At 39.3% G+C, this 22,183-nt stretch overlaps 2 protein-coding genes across 3 annotated transcripts; both read left to right on the forward strand.

Moving 5' to 3' along the window:
* Nucleotides 1-651: 651 nt before the first annotated feature.
* On the forward strand, nucleotides 652-4,853 carry ndufaf4 (NADH:ubiquinone oxidoreductase complex assembly factor 4). Its single transcript, XM_086262913.1, has 3 exons — nucleotides 652-868; nucleotides 992-1,086; nucleotides 2,440-4,853. The coding sequence occupies exons 1-3, from the start codon at nucleotides 733-735 to the stop codon at nucleotides 2,740-2,742; spliced, it is 534 nt and encodes a 177-aa protein (XP_086119039.1). The 5' UTR covers nucleotides 652-732; the 3' UTR covers nucleotides 2,743-4,853.
* gpr63 (G protein-coupled receptor 63) lies at nucleotides 4,584-17,628 on the forward strand. Of its 2 annotated transcripts, none has more exons than XM_086262912.1 (2): nucleotides 4,584-4,628; nucleotides 12,669-17,628. In XM_086262912.1, the coding sequence occupies exon 2, from the start codon at nucleotides 12,784-12,786 to the stop codon at nucleotides 14,014-14,016; it is 1,233 nt and encodes a 410-aa protein (XP_086119038.1). In that variant the 5' UTR covers nucleotides 4,584-4,628; nucleotides 12,669-12,783; the 3' UTR covers nucleotides 14,017-17,628. The 2 variants fall into 2 exon arrangements, with proteins under 2 accessions (XP_086119038.1, XP_086119037.1); XM_086262911.1 differs by lacking the exon at nucleotides 4,584-4,628 and adding an exon at nucleotides 5,566-6,065.
* Nucleotides 17,629-22,183: the final 4,555 nt, after the last annotated feature.

Below are 22,183 nucleotides of genomic sequence, written 5' to 3' on the forward strand. Positions count from 1 at the left end.
GTTTTTCTCTGTATCTATGAAGCGCCTTGAGGCGACTTATGTTGTGATTTGGCGCTATATAAATAAAATTGAATTGAATTGAATTGAATATGGCCTTGCATCTTCAGTAGGGCTCCTTGGAGACATAGTTGGCTTCTCACCCTAATTGTTAAGTATGTTTTGTAACAAACAAACATACACATACACTTACGCTGTGTCCTTTGTATTTAGATTTTCTCCTATTTATTTTTCTTTCTCTCTTCTTTCTTCTCTCTGTCACTCTCCTTTCTTCTGTTTTACACTGACTGTTAAACAGCACAAATGGTAATGTGAACAATTCTTTTTTTAAATAATACAATAACTCTTAAAAGGAGCCTATAAAGAGTTTATCACGTGGCAAAGCAAGTGTGTTTGACACAACAGTGCATTCAGATCACGATTCTTCTTGTTAAAACTGGCAGTCAGGTTTTTACAACAAAACAAAAAGATATGTTTTATTAAAAACACTCAATTAAATTATGAGACTAATTATTTATTTCTTAATTTATTGAGTTAACTAAGACCTGTATCCAGCATCCTTACGTTTGGCAATTGAAAAAAAGACACGGGGAACAATAAACTCATCCAACCACACGGTGTCGCTGCTGCTTCCTCTGCGCTTTTCACATTTCCGCCTGTAAAAAGAACCTTCTCGCTCGCCGTCGGCAGTTTGAATCAACTTTATTCATAGCGGGCTTTGACAATTTGTTAAACATGGGTGCACGGGTTACGCGTGTGTTCAGGAATTACAACTTGGAAAACCGAGTGCACCGAGAACTTTCCAAGGACAAGCCGCGAGCGGCGCCCCGGCACTCGGTTAAGCTTCCACCGACAGCCTCCAGCCCGCAGGGTAAGTGAGTGAGTGCTAGCTGGCTTGTGTAACAGTTAACCCGGGGTCATGGTAGGCTCACCGTTCATCCGTGTGTCCTCAGAAAGCTCGGGGACGATTCTCACGTCGGTTTGTGTTTTTCAGAAGTGGATTCGTTGAACCAGAATAACGCGCCGCTGCTGGACCACCTCAGGTCCGTGTACGTGGAGTCCAGAGATCCAGCACCGGCTGCAGCAGAGGTCAGACTGACACTGCCTGAGTGTTTGAATGCTGTTACATCAGCTCTGCTCAATCATTCATTGTTTGTCAGTGTTTTTGCTCTCAGTTTGGGTCATTCAGACGTTTACAGGTCGAATCTTTGCAAAGTTGAGACATTCATGTATTCTATGTTATGAAGAATAAAGAAAGACATTATTGATTAACACTGGCTGTTAAAAGGGAACTATCATTATCATCGCCAGCTACATATGTTTCATGCTTGGACTCTGCTTTGCATGAACACAGTTCAAAAATAGTCTTTGCTCTGTTCAGCTGCTGTCTGGAAACAAGCTGCCTAATCTCCTGCTGCTCCCTTTAAGACTGTTTTCTTCTAATTGGCTGGTCCTCGTAAACAATAGGTCGAGCTTTTGTGCTCACAAGTAAAAAAAAAATAATTTTTTTAAATTGTTTTAGAATTATCCATCAAAGTCTTTGTAATCAGGTGACAGAAATTTAAAAACCTAATCAACACTCATCAAACAAACCATGTTGATGGTAGTGAGCCACCAGTGATAAATCACCTGCAGCTCCCATGATTCTAGGCTTGGCTGTGTTGTAATGAATCAGTTTTATTCTCAGTTTTTAATTTTTAATTTGAAAAAGAAGAGTTGAATCCTCTGTAGCTCTGCCAGACCAATTTATACCACCATGGCTGTCCATAGCTGGATGATGGCAGGAGGACAGCTGTGACTGTGCTTCTATTTCTTAATCAGAATAGTCAAATATTCATGTGCATCCACATTACTTGAATTTGACCTTTTATCTGTTCATAGCTCATCCATATGTGGTCCAGAGGACAAGACATTTCAAAGGGAACAACTGAATATGTAGATTCATGTTAGGCATGCACTAATCCAGTTTTGTCCAGTTATGTTAAAGTTCCAATAAGAGTGTTAAAATAATAAGCTTAATATTGCTGACGCTGAGACTGGAAGTCATTTTTTTCATATTTAAGATAGCATCAGAGAGTACATATTCTTTCCTGACTCTGTAAAATAAAATCTAACTAATGCATGCATCTAAGAGTATAAATGATGGACTCAGTATCTGTTAGATTAATAATTTAAAAAATCTGTTAGCATTATTTGTTACATTTATGATTGCAAATGTAATTAGGTTACCTTTATGCCACAAATTATCATAAAGGTAAGGTGGACGTCCTTGCTGTGTTGCGATAGGGGACTTTTTGAACTTGTGAATGACAGATTGGCTAATTTCCTAACTTCAAACCTGACTTTCCTGTGTGGGATTTGCATGTGCACTGGCCAAAAGTTTTTAAATGTTGATTTTTGTTATTCATAATAGTTATTCTTCACTGCTTGTTCTTCCCTCAGGTATCGAAGGACGTGACGGCGGGGAGAGAACAGCGACGACTTCTTAAGTTCAGTGTCCCAGCATCTCCGTTGGGCCTGGTGGAGCTCACAGATGTTCCCATTGGTAAACTGACCATTGCCGAAGCTCTGAAGGCTGTGGGCAGCCACCAGCATCAGCCTCAGACGTGGAGTCCCGAAAAGATCGCACAAGAGTATTCTCTGGACTTGAAAGAAACAAAAGCTCTTTTAGATTTCTTTGTCCCCTTCAAGGTTGAGATCATACCACCCAAGACTAAAAAGACCAAGCAGATAAAGGCTTCGTAGGACTAGAGTCTCTGACATCTCTGTGGAAAATGACAGCGTATTTAATTTATTTATGCTTTTCAGTGTTTGTCACTGCAAGAATGAGCTGATTGAAAGCTTGGACATTACATATTGCTGACATGGAGATGAGATCATAGGAAATTTCATGGGACATACTGCGAGATACAAAACACCCCTACAATAAACATGAGAATAATTGTAGATATTTAATCTTCTTTGCAATCCTATTGGTTAGTTATCTGATGAAAATAAAACAATCTAAAACTGGGTGATGTCATTATGCAGGTGGATACATCAAAAGGAGTCATTCAGCTCATTCAGTTTGGAAAGTATATTTACTAGATTTTCTTCATAGAGTGACATTCAGATGGACAGGCTCATATTTGAGTTATATGAGAGTCAGGATGTGATTAGCCTAGTTTAGCATAAAGACAGTAAGCAAATGGAAAAGGCTAGCACAGTTAGCGCTGGGATTCCCATAACTTGCATAACTATAAGTCCCCTGGGCATCTCAGTCAGGAAACCTGATCCAAAGATACAATTAGCAGGAGGAACTTCTCTAATTAGCATCTCTTCCTGTGACCTGGGGGGTGCACCAAAAGCCCAGCTTGACATAACCAAGCTTGCCTGACAAAAGCCTTGGCAAAACCAAGAACTTCAGGGATAAATGCTGTTTTGTGTGTGGTTATCAGCTTTCTTTGTTAATCCAGTTTTATGTTTTGTTTTTTTTGTCCTTGTGTCATCATCAGTCAGTATTGAAGTTCATGTGATTACAGGTTTACAGTTACCTGCTTCTGGTGCACAGCTGAACTTGTTAAGGTATATAGAACTCCTCTCCTGGGTAGAAAACACATGTCACTTTTATAGAAAATTAGTAATTCTGTGACATTTTTAACATCAATACTGAGCGTCATTGAAAACAGACGTTAGCCTTAACAGACCTCGTTAACAAAACTGGGTGTAGCCAACTGTGATGTTGCCAGTTGATAGTAAAGTCATGTTTTGAACCCTTGAATATTTTAGCAAACACCATCTTGATGTTGTCAAATACATATTGAGTGAGGGGTGGATTTGTATGTGAGTCAAACATGAACTAAAGTCTGATGTTCTTAGTAAAAAAGAAACCATAATTTATGAGGAAATAGGTCAAGGGAGCTAAAAAGTCTTTTTTCTCATATTTTGCTAATCAGATACAGAATTAATTTTTGACTTCAGCTTCCATCTTTTATATATAGTCTGTGGAGGCATTGAACTAAATCGCATATCTAAACGCAGGTCAGTAGTAGATGAAAATACAAAAGATCATAGGTCAGGTTTTATTTTTCAACAATGCAGATCACATGATAAAACGGTGCAAATTTAGTGTTATTATTGTTTTAAGCTAATGGCTAACTCCACCTCTATACCTCTGCATACAATTCACTATCTGTGGTAATAAATACATATTTCTATTTTAGACCACTTTAAGATTCTACTGTTTAACTTTTGACTTGAGTTCACATAAGGAGTCAAATGTAGCTCTAGTTTGTCCTGTTTCAGAGTTATTATCCAATAATGAAAGCTATAACCTTGGAATGAAAGTGCAGTTCCTCTAATACTATCACTTGTAGTAGTTAAAGACCTGTTTGCTGATACTGTGCTTGTATACAGGCTTGTATGATGAGAGTAATTCCACTGTACAAACCACACACAAAAGACAACAAACAGCAGCAGTCTGTTTCTAACTTGCTGAAATGTTCTTTTAAAGATGTCAGACAGTGTCGTGTCTAAAACGTAGCTGTTTATTACTACATATGAACTCACTGACATTTGTTCTGTTTACTTTTTTTTTGACTCCGTCCACCCCATCCACCACTGTCACAGATCTGGATTACTCAGCATTCCAGGTAAGACAGTGATGCTCGGAAATGTTGTTTTGCTGACAAAGGAGATGAGTGTTGTCTAACACGTGGGTCCAAAGTTCCATGGATGGGGCTGTTTTTAATGCATTTTAATGTAGAATTCATGGAGCCACATCATGGAGTATATTTATGAGTGAAAACAATCCTGTGCCATTTATACCATCTGCTGCATATACGCACAATTTTTCAAATAAAAGGAAAAAAAATCTTCAAATAATTGAATTTCTTGTACCGTCCAGCCACACTGCACAATATCCTGAAAACACAGTGATTACTTTAGAGCTAATGTACTGTCTTTGTTATCTTTACCACCCACTGCATGCATCCGCACATGCCCCAAAAAGCACTTCCGCTAAAACAAGCCACGCCCCACTTGCACAGTCTATCTTTTAGGAATATCCACTTTTGCCCATGACATTCTGTGTATGTCAGTTATCAAGGAACGCAAACCTTACCGGAAACTGTGTAGCCTTATCTTCAAAATAATGCAGATAATTGATTTATAAAACAAAAATGCAGAAACAACAATTTAGCCATACGCCATGAAATTTATTTTTGAGTTAAAGCTTAGCTATTTATTTTTCAACACAATCTTTAAAAAAAACCCTATTCATTTAATTTTTTTAAAGATATGTGACAAAATTTGCAATTACAAATAAAGTGGGACTTTTACAAGAAAAACTTGTTTTTGAAAAATCCTCATCAGATGATTTTCAGCGCGAGGCAGCAAACTGTTTATACCATGCGGAAGGTTGAGGTGGGACAACTGCAACAGCATTTAAGAGCTTTTTGTACTGTTTATAACATAAACCACATGAAAACAACCAAAATCAATTTTACATCCACTCAAAAACACTATTTAAAAAAACACAACTAGTTCTTTATTTTGAAAGGCAATATAGGAAGTAGTGGGTGTCTGCGCCTTCCCGCAGGCAGCAGCCAGTGAGAGTAGTTTAGAACCGTATGAGGAAAATCTGGGCTCCGTACAGTAGACGCTCACATACAGTGACACTGGTACATTTGTCAGTGGAGGATGGGCCGTTCACACCTCACATATGGACGAAGGAAAACAAAGATTCGAGCAGGAAACCTTCCGTTTTCCCGCCGCGGATAAGCAGCTGTTGCTGGAAACAAAGCCGTTCTGACCAAACACAGATTTCACTTTTTTTTTCTTCTGAGGCTTCATTTGTGGAGGTGGTGGCATCACCGGCCGTCGCGCTGTTGCCAATATATATATATATTTAAAAAAAAAAAAAAAAAAAAAAAAAGCTAAAACAGGGTTTTTCTCGGGCACATCAGCAGTTATGTGTCTTTCTCTACACCGACGACCATGAAGATTTTTGGAGGTGAGATGCTCCATTTTCCGGACTGAGCTTCTGTACTTGAGCTGCTCCTGAGCTCTAGCATGGGAGAATGAAGCAGGTAATAATATTAGCGAGTATACTTTAAACCCGACCAGCGGCGGTGTAATAATGACATTCATGTTTTGTGTTAAAACATGAATTAGGCCGTTTGTTCAGAACACCCACTGTTCTCGTCGCTTACAGTAATGTGAAGTGTCTGTTTATTTTCTCGGTCTCTGAGCTTGAGTGGATGGCTCCAAATCACCGAATCCTGTCGAAACAAGCGGTTTCATGCTCTGTGAAACAGCGTTCGGCGAGCTGCTTCGGCCTGGCGTAAATAGCTGTGAGTTGGGGTGGATGAAGGGAAGGCCTGGTCTGTACTAGGCACTAATATTCCATTAAGGTCGTTGTTCATCTGTCTTTGAGGGGTATCTACCGGTGCCAAGTACCAATCCAGTACCAGTGTTCAATAAGCTCCAGTCAGTGCGTGGAAGAGACTGGAAGCCATCCAGGGAACATCAGCCTTCACTGAAACATTCTTTTTCTGAGTTTATAAAATAAATGTAGCAAGTAAATGCATACAGCAATCTAATTTTACAGTTTTTTTTTTTTAAATTAATACATTTTATTTTACAAAAGGCTAACAGTGAAACAAATTAAAGTAGGTATTCAGTAGGGGTGGTGGAAAAAATCGATACTGTGTAGTATCGTGATATTTTGTTTGCTAATAATGTATCGATACAGGGACAGCAGAAATCGATATTTTGTTACAAAAAACGTTTTTGTGGACTGGAACTCTGACTTCAGAGCATGTTGATCAGCTCCTTTTTCTGAGCAAGAATCCTGACATTCCTTCACTGTCCAAATGTGTTTAACTTTTTTTTTTTTTGGTAGCAATAAACATGACAGTTTACGTATTTTAATTTAAGACATGTTTTATTTTAATTAAGTTTAAAACTTTTTTATTTAATGTAAAATTATATTTTGTTTTAATTAACTTTCAAATTCTTCAGTTGCTGAATGGGCTGCATAGTTTTCATAAATTGCATAGTTCAGAATAGCTATAATTGTACCAGATGGTTGCATTCAGTTAAGTTGGACTAGACTGTAATACAAACCGTTCAGTTTGTCAACAATAAAACTGACTGAAATGAGAGAAAGACTGAGTGCGAGACTTTGATATTAGATAAAATGAATATTGATAAAGTTTACCTTTATGTACAGAATCTGAATATCGCAAAATATTTTTAAAAAATCGCAATAATATCGTATCGTGCGTTAAGTATTGTGATAATATCGTATCGTGGGATGTATCGTGATTCCCACCTCTAATATTCAGTGTAATTTCAGCTTGGTGTGAGGGTTGTATGGTTAAGCATAAAGTGGTTGAACCAGTTAGTAAAGTTGGAGCAACCCTCACCAACCCTGACTTGATAATCTGGCTGTAATGCACGAAAAAGCAGTAAAACTGTTAAACTTGCTGCAACATCTGACTTGTGAGGCAAATATAACGCAACAGTATACTGCTGTCATTTACAGTTGCACTTCTTCCACTCAGTCTGACAGTGAAATTATACTTTGTTAAAACTAGGTTATAGGTACAGCGTAGCCACAAACCCTTCTGAACCCCTTTGCTGTAACTGATGCTGTAGCCTAACATGCACTGCCCCCAAAATGTAACTACATGATGGATGATGCGGTCTGCAGCGGTTGCGATAGGCTGTTCAGTGGTGTTCATTTCTTCCATGTCTATATTTTGCTACGTTTTCTGCGGCTGCTATTTTTCAAAATGTCTGGAAGAGAAAGGATTAACTCAATCAGTTGACAAGAGGCAGGTAAAACCTATTATTGTTAGGCCAGTATTATGGTCTCCAGTTATGGCAGATGGCCACCCTGGTTCTGCTGGAAGTTTCTTCCTGTTAAAAGGGAGTTTTTCCTTCCCACTGTCGCCAAAGTGCTTGCATCTTGAGGCTATTGTTGTTGTGATTTGGCACTGTATAAATAAAATAAAATTGAATTGAATTGAATATTACTGACTTCAGTTGTGGTCAGAAGTTTACATTCACTCATCATGTATTTTTGGGGGGATTTCATGTAATCCTCACAGGTTAAAAAGTATACATACAGTGTCAAACATAATCTTTTAATAGATGGTGCAGTATGTTTTAACTTGACACGGTCTGTTGTTGATTAGCGATCATGATTGACTACTCTTTCGTAATTTCTCTGTGACAGCATTCATTGCAGTGACCCACACTCAGAATAATGGGAAAATCAAGTAAACTTAGTGAAGTTCTAAGGAGAATTGTGAATTTATACAAGTTAATAATTCTTAATAGGAACATCATCCCATGTACACATCAAAACTGGTGTTGGAATTGATAAAACCTTTGGAATAGCTTTCCTAACAATCCAACCCCAGACCTGTTAAAAATCTGTGGAATAGTTTTAAAAACCCCATGCCAATCAATTAAATTTAACGCTTAATATTCTGCCAAGAAAAGTGGTCAAATATCCATCCAGAATTATGTCAGACTTTTCTTTATGGCTACCAGAAGTGTCCAGTCAATTTGTAACATCCAAAGGGACATTCAACCAAATCTTATATCGTATATTTATACTTTTAGCGCTGTGTGGATGAAAGAAAATCCAAAACAAATGTGAATTTTCTTTTTGTTTTCTTTAATAAGTCATTAAAGATGTATGCACAATGATTCCACCCTGGGAAAAGAACAGCTCAATAAAATAAGTGGATGCTAACGTCTAACTGAAACTGTATTGGCATAGGATTCATTTGACTTCTTGACCCCCAGCTTGCAGTAGGGCTGCTGAGTGTAAAGCGAATTGGCACCTCCAAATCTGAGATCATAGACCCACAAACTCTGTGTAGTGACAACAAGATTGAGGTTGTGGATAATCTTTCTTCACCCTTAAAGATAAGGTGAGGAGCGCGATTATTTGGAAAGAGCTTGAAGTAGAGCTGTTACTCTTCATCTACATCAAAAGGAGCCTGTTGATGTGGTTTGAACATTTGACAAGGATACCTCCCAGACACCACCTATATAGGGTGTTTCATGTCCCACCAGTAGGACTACCTGGTGAAGATCCAAGACACACTAGAGAGATTATATCTCTTGGCTGGCTTGGGAATGCGTTAAAGTCTCCCAGAATAAACTGAATGGAAGAAGCAGCTGGGTAGATGTAAATCTGGGCATCTTTGCTTAGACTTGAATCTGGATGGATGAACGAAACTCATCTTTTTTTTATATCAGATAAATGAACATTTTAAAAAGTAAAGAAGAGATTGGAACAACCTTCAACACCATTCAGCCTTGTTGCTGGTGTTCCAAATGCATTTTTTAAGAAAACCAGAAACAATAAACGGCTGCTCTAGGTATAGTCAGGCAGTGCATAAATGTGTAATTAAAATAACTACACATAGTAAATCATAGGGAAATGTGTTTTTTCACCGATATATCAGAACATCCCATTTTTTAGATCGCCAGAAATCGGTATTAGCATTGCTAACTAATGCTAAATAAACACGAGCAAAATCAACCAAATCTTTATTCTTCCAGAACATTTGAATGCAGACAATAAGGACACTCGGATAAGATAAGATAAGATAAAACTTTATTAATCCCTCAGGTGGGTTCCTCTGGGAAATTCGGTTTCCAAAAGCACAGCACCGACAGAAGTTAGAGTTACAGAATATTATATATACACACACACACACACACACACACACACACACACACACACACACACACATATATATAAATAAATACAGAGACATATATAAATAAAATATACGAAGGGGATAAATAGAATAAATAGGAATAAAAATAAAAATACAAGTGAATTGCACATTTCAAGTATTGAGTATTGACAACATTGATATCTTGTGAATCACAACATCTCTGCTAGATCCTCGGAAAACTAATGTACTAAATGGATCTGTGGTAACATTCCTTCCACTTGTGCTTTCACTACTGTGCAAGAGCTCTTTAAGTTAGAGTCCCTGCTCTCCACAGTCTGTAGTTTTTATTTTAAAAGTAATATCTCATACGACTACTTTAAAGTGCTCCCTGTAACCGTTTCACACCGTTGTGTACAATCTGCTGCAAAGTCTATGCTTAGTTACAAATAAGCAAAGGTAGATGGTATGGGAAATTAAAGCCATGAGTCATTTGTATCAAGGCATGATATCACTGGGAAAAAATCAGTGTGAAATGTTCAAAGGTACCTAAAAACAAGGTTATACACGAGAGCCCTGGGTCGCAGGTTTCTGTCTACCCTCCTCTCTGTAGCTGCTTCATTTCAAGGACATCGGAGCAACATTTATAAGACTGCAGAGATTACCAACTGTTAGAGTACAGGCAGGAGGGAAGCATGACACAGGGAAGGGCAGGAGCTAACTGGCAAGCAGCAACTGAACTTTGAAATAATAGCAAGGGATTGTCCTCTACTTAATCCAGCACACGTTGCATTATCTCTAGATTAGAATTTTTAAGTAACTCTTCAAACATACACGGGTGGGTGATCGTATAACTCAGCAGCCTGTCCAAATAATGCTATGTGAGGGGAAACACTGGTATTTCTCTCACAGACACACCAGTGTTTAACAGTATATTTGAAATAAACACGGTATTTGAACTAGCTATTATTGCGTTAAAACTGGCACCTCCCAGTAACATCACGAGCACCATCGTGAGCTCACTGGGCAGCTTCCCAACAAATCTTTTTCCCTCTGAGCGATTCAAGGTTACAAGATGTGTGAAAAGCTGTAAGCATATTCTCATTACATAATTGCAGGGCCTCTGCAGTTATTTAAACATTTCCCTGTCGTTCAGAACACCAAGTACCTGATCATTCATTTCCTATGCAGGATCACTTGACTGCTGGGAGACTGGAGTGGCTCTTTTAACATTGTAGGTCATTGCACCCAAAAGCAGCGAACACTACCCTACCTGTTGAGGCCGACATGCTGCAGGCTACCTCACTGAATGCAGAGTTAATGAAGTGGGAACTGGGCCAAGAAGACTAAACCGGCTGCTCCTTGCTCTCCTTGTGGAAATTGTGGTAGACAATAAGCTTGTCATCAGCATATGAACAAAGCAAACTCTGCCCGATTTCACTGCCGTTTATTTTTGCATTGTAGGTTTTTGTCCCCTCCAGTGTGCTGAAGAGATGGCGCTATCTGTCAAATGGCTGCATATCCTAGTATCACAGCAGCACAGCTAAAGTACAGATCCCTCTAACAGGCTTAAATGCAGTGTTGTCACAGTAATTGCTCATAATTACACTGGTTTGATATTTATTTATTTTTTTACACCCACACAGGACTAAAATACTAAAAAGCTTAATTTGTGTGGAAAGTTATCCTATTAACAAATGGACTCTCTGGTGCTGCCCATTTATTATATCTGAAATTTGCTGCCTATTGTAATAATACCAGCTGGCCTGCCTGCAATGCCTCCAGTGTTTATACTAGTGATAAGGGTTTTTATTGCAGTATTTGCCTTGTGTCCGGTTGAGCACTAGCTTTCTGTCACTCTCAGGGGTAAAAAAAAAAATTCGAATAGGATTTCTTATCACAGCTTAGCCAAACACACCAGACAATGTGTTTCTGTTTGGAGACAGATTTGTCTTTCTGTATTCCACTTTTAAATGTGGCTTAATTCTGTATACTGAAAAATAAACTTTATGCTATTTATTTCAAAGATGTAATTAGTTTAATAGGTATATGGTTGGGGGCAAGATACAATCAGACACACTTAACAAAATGATGAAAAAGAAAACAGTTGCTCATTGAATTTTATTTTTGTCTAGTAAACTTTGACATTTTAGTTTCAGTTTTGTAAAAAGGTCTTTGTGAGAAATTCATCCTCTGTTTTGTAAAGATTTCCGTCATGGTGTTGGTCTGTTGTTCTAAAACAGTAAGGCTCTGTGTTTTTGATTGTTTAAAAAAACTGAAATGAGTCATATTTTATTCAGGCACCAATCTTTTGGCAGAAACATCCTATTTTATTACCCCAATTTACAGTATCATGAAATCTTTCGGGACTCTGTGTTCTTGGAGCTTTGTTCAAATTTTTCATATTATTTCAAAATACTTTTGGATTTTTCAGCTTGTTCAAACTATGTGGGAGCACTTGCCATTAATTTTTTACAGCCAAATTTTGTCCACTTCCTTAAACTTGTAAAAGTGTGTAACTCATACACACTTATACCCACGAGTCCTGCTCAACTTTTTAATTATTTGTTGCTGGAAATCAATGCATTTGTCCACCCCACGCCTCAGTTGATTGTAGTTTTCCAGTCGTGAAGGATCATTATCGTACCAAACATGGCAACCTTGTTTCTGTTTCAGCGTCCTTTCTGACACATCATACATTGACGGAAGTGTTGTTAAGTGTGTTTTTAAATAGAAAATGAATAGGCGTCTCGTGCTAAGACAGAATAGTTATATCCTGTAGCTGTATGGTGTAATATGCAAATAGGAAAATTGGTGTTCTCTAAACCATTGACCCTCTGCATCGGTCAAGTTGTGTTTAGTCTGGTAGTGACAACTCAAATTGTTATCCTTAAACACGGAAATCTGCTCTACACAAACTGATTGTAAGGTAGACCCTACAATAATACATAATGGAATTCTAACATATTTTTATTTTTGTCTTAGGGTCTTGCTACCATGAAGATGGTGCTGTGTGGCCTTGGGGAGATGATATCCGCATGTCTGCCATCAGATTTTATGTGAACTCTCCTGCAATGATGCCTGCTCACCCTGGAGAAGCATGGTTCTCTCCACTACTGTTCCCCTCCTGGATACAGGGGACATTAACAGCCGTTTCTGCTGCGTCGTTACGAGGTTGCTGAACCTTTCTGAGAGGCTACCAATGGAAGACCTCTCTGTGGCAAACATTTCCCTGGGCTCCGGGTCTCCCTCGGAGCCGGTCACCCCAACAGCAAATGCTCTGGAAATCCAGCAAGGCATTGGCCTACCTCTGCAGATCTTCTTCTGCTTTGTCATGGCAGCCATCCTTTTAGTGGCGCTGTCAGGAAACATAGTGGTGTGCCTGATGGTGTACCAGAGATCTGCTATGCGTTCAGCCATCAACATTCTGCTGGCTAGTCTGGCATTTGCGGACATGATGCTGGCCATCTTGAACATGCCCTTTGCTCTGGTTACTGTGGTGACCACCAACTGGATTTTTGGAGATGTTTTCTGTCGCGTTTCCGCCATGCTCTTTTGGTTTTTTGTTATGGAAGGAGCAGCTGTACTGCTTATAATAAGCATTGATCGTTTTCTTATTATTGTCCAGAAGCAAGATAAGCTGAGCCCACAGAGAGCCAAGCTGCTCATAGTGGTCACATGGGGACTCTCGTTCATTTTCACTTTCCCTCTAGCTGTTGGCTCACCTCCCTTACAGATCCCACCCAGAGCTCCTCAGTGTATATTTGGCTACAGCAGTGATCCTGGTTACCACGCCTATGTGTTGATATTAACACTAGTTTTTTTCTTCTTGCCTTTCACAGTCATGCTATACACATTCATGGGCATCCTCAACACCATCCGCCACAATGCCATTCGCATCCGTAGCCACACAGACAGCGTCTGTCTGAGCCAGGCCAGCAAACTGGGCCTCCTCAGCCTTCAGAAGCCCTTCAAGATGAACATAGACATGAGCTTCAAGACCCGTGCCTTCACCACCATCCTCATCCTCTTCTCCGTGTTTACAGCGTGCTGGGCACCCTTCACTGCCTTCAGCTTGGTAACTACCTTCAGTGACAGGTTCTACCGCAAAGACAGCTTTTTTCAAATCAGCACATGGGTCTTGTGGTTGTGCTACCTCAAGTCAGCCCTCAACCCTCTTATTTACTACTGGCGGATCAAGAAGTTCCGCGACGCCTGCCTCGATCTGATGCCCAAATATTTCAAGTTTCTTCCTCAGCTGCCAGGCAACACAAAGAGGCGCATACAGCCGAGCGCTGTGTATATATGTGGAGAGCATCGCTCTGTGGTATAAGGCATAACTCCTCTCTGAAACACTGTTAAAATGCATCTTATCTCACTAGGGTTTTCTCATGGTTTACTTCTCTTAGCAGGCTATAAGACTGAGGTTAGCACTGCATTAAAAATATAAGGGGGCTGAGGTGGAATGGGTTATTGCTACAGTAGCCAGACTGAAGATCCAATCCGGGAGGTACACGGTGAGTCCAACATGCCAGAGATTTAAAGGTTGTCAGGTGAGAAATCGCAAAATTTCCAATATAAGACCTGACTGTTAGTACTGAAACTGTACTTTATAAGTTTTATTTTTAAAACATCATATGTGAATGTGAGGATTCTTCATCAACAAAGATTTGGTTGAGCTTTAGTTTCCACAAGAAGTAGCAACAGTCAGTCATGAACAGACAGAATGGCATTTGCATTTAGTGGTTAGAAGTTACGCATGTTGGGCAGGAAATTCAGAGTGAGGTGATCCTTTTGAAAGGCAAAAAGGTCATTTGTGCACCATGGCTTAAGTCAGGGGTGTCCAACTCGGCTGGTGTCCGGCAGGTTTTAGATGTGTCCTTGATCCAACACAGTAGATTTAAATGGCTAAATTACCTCCTCAGCATGTCTTGAAGATATCCAGAGGCCTGGCTGGTAATAAACTAATCATTTGATTCGGGTGTGTTGGCCCAGGCTGATATCTAAAACCTGCAGGACACCTGCCCTCAAGGCCTGGAGTTGGATGCCCGTGGCTTAAGTAAACATAAATAGCCATTCAGGATGACCTCTTGTGGCAACAGTTAGTAGACATACCTTTAGAATCATTGCTGGCTTCACAGCAGCTTGCTTTGTGCATATGCATACACTTAAGGATTGTTGTGGTAGTTTTTCTGGTTAATGTAGTCTAGTATTAAACACAATGCTACTTAATGGGCTTCTTTGTCATTCCTAAGACTCAAACCACTTAAAAACAAAAAACAAGAAAAAGAGACTTGATGTAAGGATCAAATCAAAGATTGACCAACAGTGAGCCCACAATTCATTCCATCTGTTTGCTTTTACATTAGAAAAGAAAGAAATTTCATCTAAAAGCAAATAATAAATACCTGGGGGGCTTTTAACTAAACTGGGTAGAGTTCAGGGATTATTGGGTGATCTAAGCTCAGGACCTGTCATTTGACGTGCTGTCTATATGATGGCGACCGTAGAACAGGAGGTTGGGAAGTGCATCTGTAACCGGAAGGTCACCGGTTCGATCCCCGGGCTCTCTGTCCTGGTCGTTGTGTCCTTGGGCAAGACACTTCACCTGCCACCTACTGGTATTGGCCAGAGGGGCCGATGGCGCAATATGGCAGCCTCGCTTCTGTCAGTCTGCCCCAGGGCAGCTGTGGCTACAACTGTAGCCACTGTAAAATTGTTTTATTTGTTTGCACTTTAGGATACGCTCAAAATATTTGATGACAAATTTGTGGTCCAAAGATTAAAAATTTTACAAGACTCAGTAGATTCAATATCAGCTTCTGATACTTGATAGTTCAAGTATCAGTAGTAGTAGTTGGTGGAATATAACAGGCTCGACTGAGACCCTGTACCCAACAACCCAGAACAAACATTTTAAATAAGCACGATTCTGTTGCTGATAGTCAAGAATGACCTACCGGTGTGCGTGCAGTCTACCTGCTCAGTCTGTCCAGTGTGTTGGGATATGATGTTCTATTGTTGGCAAATGTTGGGTTGGATCAACTGGATGTGTTTGCAGTATCAGCCTCAAACCCCCACAGTGGTTCAATGCAGTGTTAATGTCAGTCTGACTTTAAATGGTCAGGGAGTGTATGAAGGTTCTCAGAAAGTTGTGAGGCTTCCAACAGGTCGATGGCAACTGGACTACCATACCAAACCCTACAATTTGACCTATACAACAGGTAATGGGAATCTTTAGGTTCTGTGTTCATCTTTATATACAATATATATATCTTTATATTCAAATCTATATCTGCTGTATCTGACAAATTTGAATCTTGAGCACATCTTTTGAAACACACTGGAAGTCCATTTGGCATTTGAGCCTGTAGAGCAGGGGTGTCAAACTTCAGTCCTCGAGGGCCAGTATCTTGCTTGTTTTTGAGGTATCCCTGCCCTACCTGCTGCTGATTACCTGGATCAGGTGTGCTTTGCCAATAAGAAGCTACGCACGATCTGATATCCTCGTGTTGGTGTTGTTCCCACATCATCATAATAAATGTTGTTCCAGGTTCAACATTGCAAGTGACCAATCACATTGGTGTGATGTCATACTTTTGCAACTTTGGAAAAAAACGCCTTAAAAAAATCTACTTAACTTGCGAGAAACCGCCTCTGTCCGCCAATCTAGCAATTTGAATTTGTTGCATTTCAGGATACTGTTCTTTAATAAACGGTAAGCACTATACATATTGTCCTTGCAACATTCGAATTTCATAAATGAATGAATGGCTTGGCTTGCAAAAGTATGACGTCACAACAATGTGATTGCTCACTTGCAATGTTGAACCTGGAACAACATTTATTATGATGATGTGGGAACAACACCGACACGATATCAGATCATCCAAGAAGGCACAAGGGCAGGTTAGTTGGAAAACAAACAGGACAGCAGCCCTCAAGGCCTGGAGTTCCGACACCTGTGCTGTGAGTCTCGACCATTCAGGAAATAACAAGTGAAATGCAAAAAGTTTTGTTTTGTCAAAAATAATAAGATAAGAGACCAAAAAAAGGTACATTTGTTTTTGACAAGTGGCTGCACATTACAGGTGAAGACACTGATCTCCACCTGCAGCAGCTTCAGAGTCTAAGCTAGTTCTAGGTCAGCTCAGGCAGTTTACAGCTGGGATTTCACCTCACTTTTTAGTGCCAAAGTTCTCTGTTTTTGTTTTTTTTGTCTTTTTTTGTGCTTAAAATCAGCCTACATTTGGCAAAAATATCACCTGAAATCAAGAAGTAATATCATATAAACCTCGCCGTACTTCAGAGACCAGCTCATCCAAAACCGCAGCATTAGATAAACCTGCTCAAAAGCCATCACTGCTGCATTTACTGAGCCCACAATCACCCATTCCTCCAAAGGTGAGACAGTGTCATTCAGGTTTTTTTAAATTAATTAATTTTTCTTTTAAAGACATTATCTTAAGTGAAGAAGTTGTCTGAAGGAAACCATAAAAATACACGAAAAGGCTTTATAACTCCTGAAATGCACTGATTGGCACATGTTGTGCAAGAGAAAAGATTTTTTGTTGTTGTTTCTTTTGTGTTATTTTGAGAAGATAATCTGGGCTTGGCCTGACCTTACATGTTTTGTTGCCACTGGAGTTGCAGGTAGAAGACAGTGTGTTTAGCTGTATAGAATTTGTTTTACCAGGCATGTACATTAACAGCTAAGTGGAATCTGTGTGTGGTCAGAAAATGGCCATGACACATTTGAACGTGTGTATTTGTATTTAAATGTCTTGATTGTGCCTAATAATTAGTCCATTTGCCAGTCAGAATGCTGCTATATCTGGTGAAAATGTGCAATTTCAGTGTACTGTACTGTTGAATGTAATAAAGAAATAGACATTTCTTACCTTGGTAAACTGTCTTAAGTGGAGTTTTAATTTAAAGGGTAGTTTTGGACCCATGATGGTAGAGTGGCAGGATGTAGCCAACAAGCTTCTTTGCCACAGAGGTGAGAAACCAGGGACCCAACATATAAGACTGCAGTCCCTCTAATTGCCACTTGAGGCTAGCTTGCATGTTAAAATGTCTTCCACCTCTCACCCCCACCGGTCGCCGCAGATGGCTGCCCCTCCATTAGCCTGGTTCTGCTGCAGGTTTCTTTCTGCTTAAAGGGAGTTTTTCCTTCCCACTGTCGCCAAAGTGCTCATAGGGGGTCACATGATTGTTGGGTTTTTCTCTGTATGTGTTATTGTAGGGTCTACCTTACAATATAAAGCACCTTGTTTACAGCCTCATAAAATAACTGAATATGGTTTTGGTCTCTATAACCAATTCACCTTTCAGGATAACTTTATGTGGAGTAATGTATCACATAGCCTACTCTGTGACCTGACGCGCACCTCCCTAGAAATGTAATTACACGTCATCTCTGTGAAGCTTACACACACACATGAGTGTGTGGCTGCTGATACCGTTTGATACTGAAAATGCAGCTGTATTATTAATTCATTTATTCATCTTTCTCTTTCGAACGCTGTATGTTTAAGGCATCACATATGGGAACCATGTGTTTATGTGACGATGCCTGTTTGCAAACTCTGCCTTCATTACCCTCCTTCCGATGCGTCATCTGTGTCTTCTCTTTCCACCCAGGGACTCCACTTCCTGTCATCATCTCCACTGAGTGCTTATTCATCCAGTACTCCTCATATACTCCTCATATGTGGCCCATTTAGATAAAAGTATGCATCATTTTCTCAGTAACGTTTTCTGATATACCAAGTCCTACATCATGGTCAAATTCACCAACACCAACATCTCTTTCCTGAAATGGTGTCCTTGTTGCTGTGTGTGTCAGCTCTGTGCATAATTCATGCATTGATGAGATATAGTCTACTCCTTTTCACCAGGTTCACGTCTGAACCAGGAACTCTGCTTTAGTGACTGTTCAGTTCATTGAGTTTGACTCTTCGATATATTCTTGTTTACCTTGTATAATTACTCAGAAAGCTAACTGAGTAACTACCACCCCCATATGCCCTTTGCAAAAATGACATCACAATCTACTTTTAATAACTGTGAAGAGCATCTTCATTAGCAAGTATCACAAGGTTAAAACGGCAAATGTGATCACTTCTGTCAAGTGTTTTAACTTTATTTTTCCTGCTACCGCTACATGTGTAATATCAATCTTTTTCTGTGAGAATCATCAACATGAAGTTTAACCCTACCTTGAATTTGGGCAAAACCCTAACCCCAAAACTGGACCAGTGAGTGAAATAATAAATATGAAAGAAACATCAAAAGAATCACTGAGTAAGTCGGCACGAGACACATGCCAGCCTCCTGGCTGTTAAACCTGTAGCTATTGCCACCACCGCTCTAAACTCCAGATGTGGAAGTTGTAGGCCTGGGACTGGCTACAGAGAAGACTTGACAGACAGCCCCAGGATGAGAATGTGTTGGTTGACTGCTCTACGCCTGATGCTTTCATCCTGAGACTGAAGCATAGTGGTGGTAGCATCATGCTGTTTGGGTTCTCTGCAGGGTGAATGACTGTAACTAAGGGAGTTCATATACAATACAGTGAAGAGGGCTAAAAGTGAAGGATTTTCAAAGGTTGTTATGATGTTGTGGAAAGTCATCCTTTGGTTTGTGTGTGTGTGTGTGTGTGTGTGTGTGTGTGTGTGTGTGTGTGTGTGTGTGTGTGTGTGTGTGTGTGTGTGTATCCTGTGACTGTAAAATAAAAATAAATGACACCTGCTGTCTGATAACGTCCCATATCACAGTGAGTATGAACTACATATGGATGTTAGTAATCTGAATTTTTTTTCAGAACAGTCCGCCTTTAATGTCAGTCCAAAGTACATGTCAAAGACAAATGTATCTGTGCAGACTGTGAGACATGAAAGCCAGGCAAATGAGATCCTGGCTGCTTGTAGCATCATGCAGAGAACACCAACCATCCACAAAAAGGTCAGCAGGTTGTTTTTCTTAGATTGCTGACTGGCCATTTCTCTAGTGACCTCATTGACCTGCTACGGATGGATGAGGCACAGATAGACCGAACACTAAGACAAATTTGATCCCCACCACACTCTTGATTACAAAGGATGCTGTTCTTAATCATCTTCCTCCCAGGGATTCATTATGCAGGCTGCTGTGAGTAATGAGTGTGTCCAGAGCTTTGAAGCTCACTTTAATCATAGCACTGAAGACTATTACTAAGCAACAGGAACCTGCAGATGTCTCATGAGGAGGCATGGTGACAGCGGATGGATGTAGACGGGGCTGTTCACCTAAGCAGATGAGAAGTCAAGGGGCCACTTGTGAATATCCTTCTGTGTGTACTGCTCTGGCATTATTTCAGCTGAGTGTCACTCTGTTGACGAACTAAACAGACTCCAGTTAAGTTGTGTGTTTTTTTGCATTGAGGCAACTGTCATTGTGATTTGGCACTTTATAAATAAAATTGAATAAATTGTTTGTTAATCATTAAATAAAATCCTATTTCCAAACAAAGGGGAATGCCAGAGTGCAGTCTTCTGCTTATTTCCATCTGGCAACCTCAAGAACTGTGACTGTAAAGAATAAAGCTGCAGTTCCTCTAAAATACACATGAGGCATATTAAGTCCTCAGGGACTCGCAGGTTCATTGAAACAGCATTAAAAAGCATCTCTATGGTATCTATACATGATATGCATATATATCAGGAAAACAAGCTGCGAATAATGATAAAATTGTAATGTTTTTTTCTAGAGAAAATGGCTCAAATTGACACAACTTGAATATAATTTGACAAATATGCAATGCTATTAAATTCGAGTTTTACATAGCAAATGCATATTTAAAAACTGTTGCAATTAAAAAAAATGAAACTTATCAGTAATTCCGTAGATATCAGTAAACATCTGCTGTGTTTGCAGTGCAACATCAACCACAGCTAGGCTAGCTTTCAAATCTGCAAGGATGTAGGAAGAAAACAGACTGTAGATGGAGAGGCCATTGTGGAGTCTAGATACTATTAAGGGAGCAGTGTGGAACTTTCAACACCAAAGACTTTTATCAAGCAGCTAGCTCCATAAGAAAAATTTAGGGAAGGAAAATGGACAATTTATAAGATAAGCAATGCGGATGCAAGAACATTCTGAAACTGTTATGTTATGTTTTCTTGATAATGTTTATATGCCATGGTGCACTTCAACAGTACAATACAAGATTTTTTTTAAAATTACATGGTAAAACCCATATTACAATTACTATAATCAAAAATTAGGATTTTGTTGTAATTATAAAGTCTGTTACTAGTTGTACAACAAGATTTTGACTTTCTTAAATGGCTGGTATTTAATCATATTAAATATTAGAAAAATCACATCAAGTTGTTTTTACACATGTACTTATGCTACCTAACTTTTCATTTAGCATAAAGAATCTGTAAAAATGTATGAAATCTCAGGTGAATTAAAGTTACAAAACTATATTTTAATTATGGAGAAATTCTGTATTTTTATGTGATGTATTCTATTATTTTACAGCATTTATCTGGTGGCACAGCTACTAGGTTGTTGTATATTAATAGTTATTATTATTATTTTTACACATTTCATTCTTTCTTTTGTTTCTTTTTCTTTTTTTCTAAAACTGTGTCAGCAACCTGCTAATCAAATTTGCAGGCGTTAGCTCTTATGATATTATCTTTTCAGGGGTCAAAGTGCATATAATGAGGCATTAAAATGTGGTCCAAAAACAGCTGGAATGACTGATGTTCAATTTTTTATATACAGTCTATGATTTTTTTTTTTTAACAATCACAAGTTTATTAATAGTTGAAATGTTGCATTTCTTCATTTTGTGTGTTTACATAAAGGCTATTGATTGAATTGGAAAGTGAATTTGAAAGTGACCCAAGCTCCTTTCTCACAGCCAATGTAAATACTTTAACATAAGGTAAAGCTGCTAATGGCTGTTGCTCACACCCACTAGTGTCCTATGAATCCTATTGGGAAAACGCCCTGAGATTATCTTCTGGGAATCCTTTGCATGCTATATCCTCTTTGAAACACTGACACCTTAAATTAAAAATTCAGCGTTGGAAGGCTCAAGTCCTTCTCTTGTTGCCCTTGGTGACAGTCATGCAGCATCCAAATCATCCTGCAAAGGCAGAGCTGAAAGTTTATAAAAATAAAAGCCTGAACTGCTTAAGCAGTGATCTGTCAGCTCATGAATCAATATGTTCACTGAGATTGGTCGGTTAGATATTTGCTTGTGCATTGCTTTAGCAAACAGTTGTTGCTATGCACTGTCAGAGCTGCCTAGTGTTATAATCATCAGCACACGATGTACAAAGGTGTATTTGAGAGAGGCTTTTAGGGCTTTATGTAAACAACAACATTGATTTTATTGACAAGATAAACATGGATTACATGGACACTACAAGCAATTTACCCTATGAAACTGTGTGGGACTAACTGCTGTCATTTGAGGCAGTCCCACTGGGGCCAAA

The sequence above is a fragment of the Aulonocara sp. 'chitande type north' Nkhata Bay genome, linkage group LG15 (genome assembly GCF_057382095.1).
Source record: "Aulonocara sp. 'chitande type north' Nkhata Bay isolate Kocher_YH1m ecotype deep benthic linkage group LG15, A_spYH_male_GT1.1, whole genome shotgun sequence".
Lineage (NCBI taxonomy): Eukaryota > Metazoa > Chordata > Actinopteri > Cichliformes > Cichlidae > Aulonocara > Aulonocara sp. 'chitande type north' Nkhata Bay.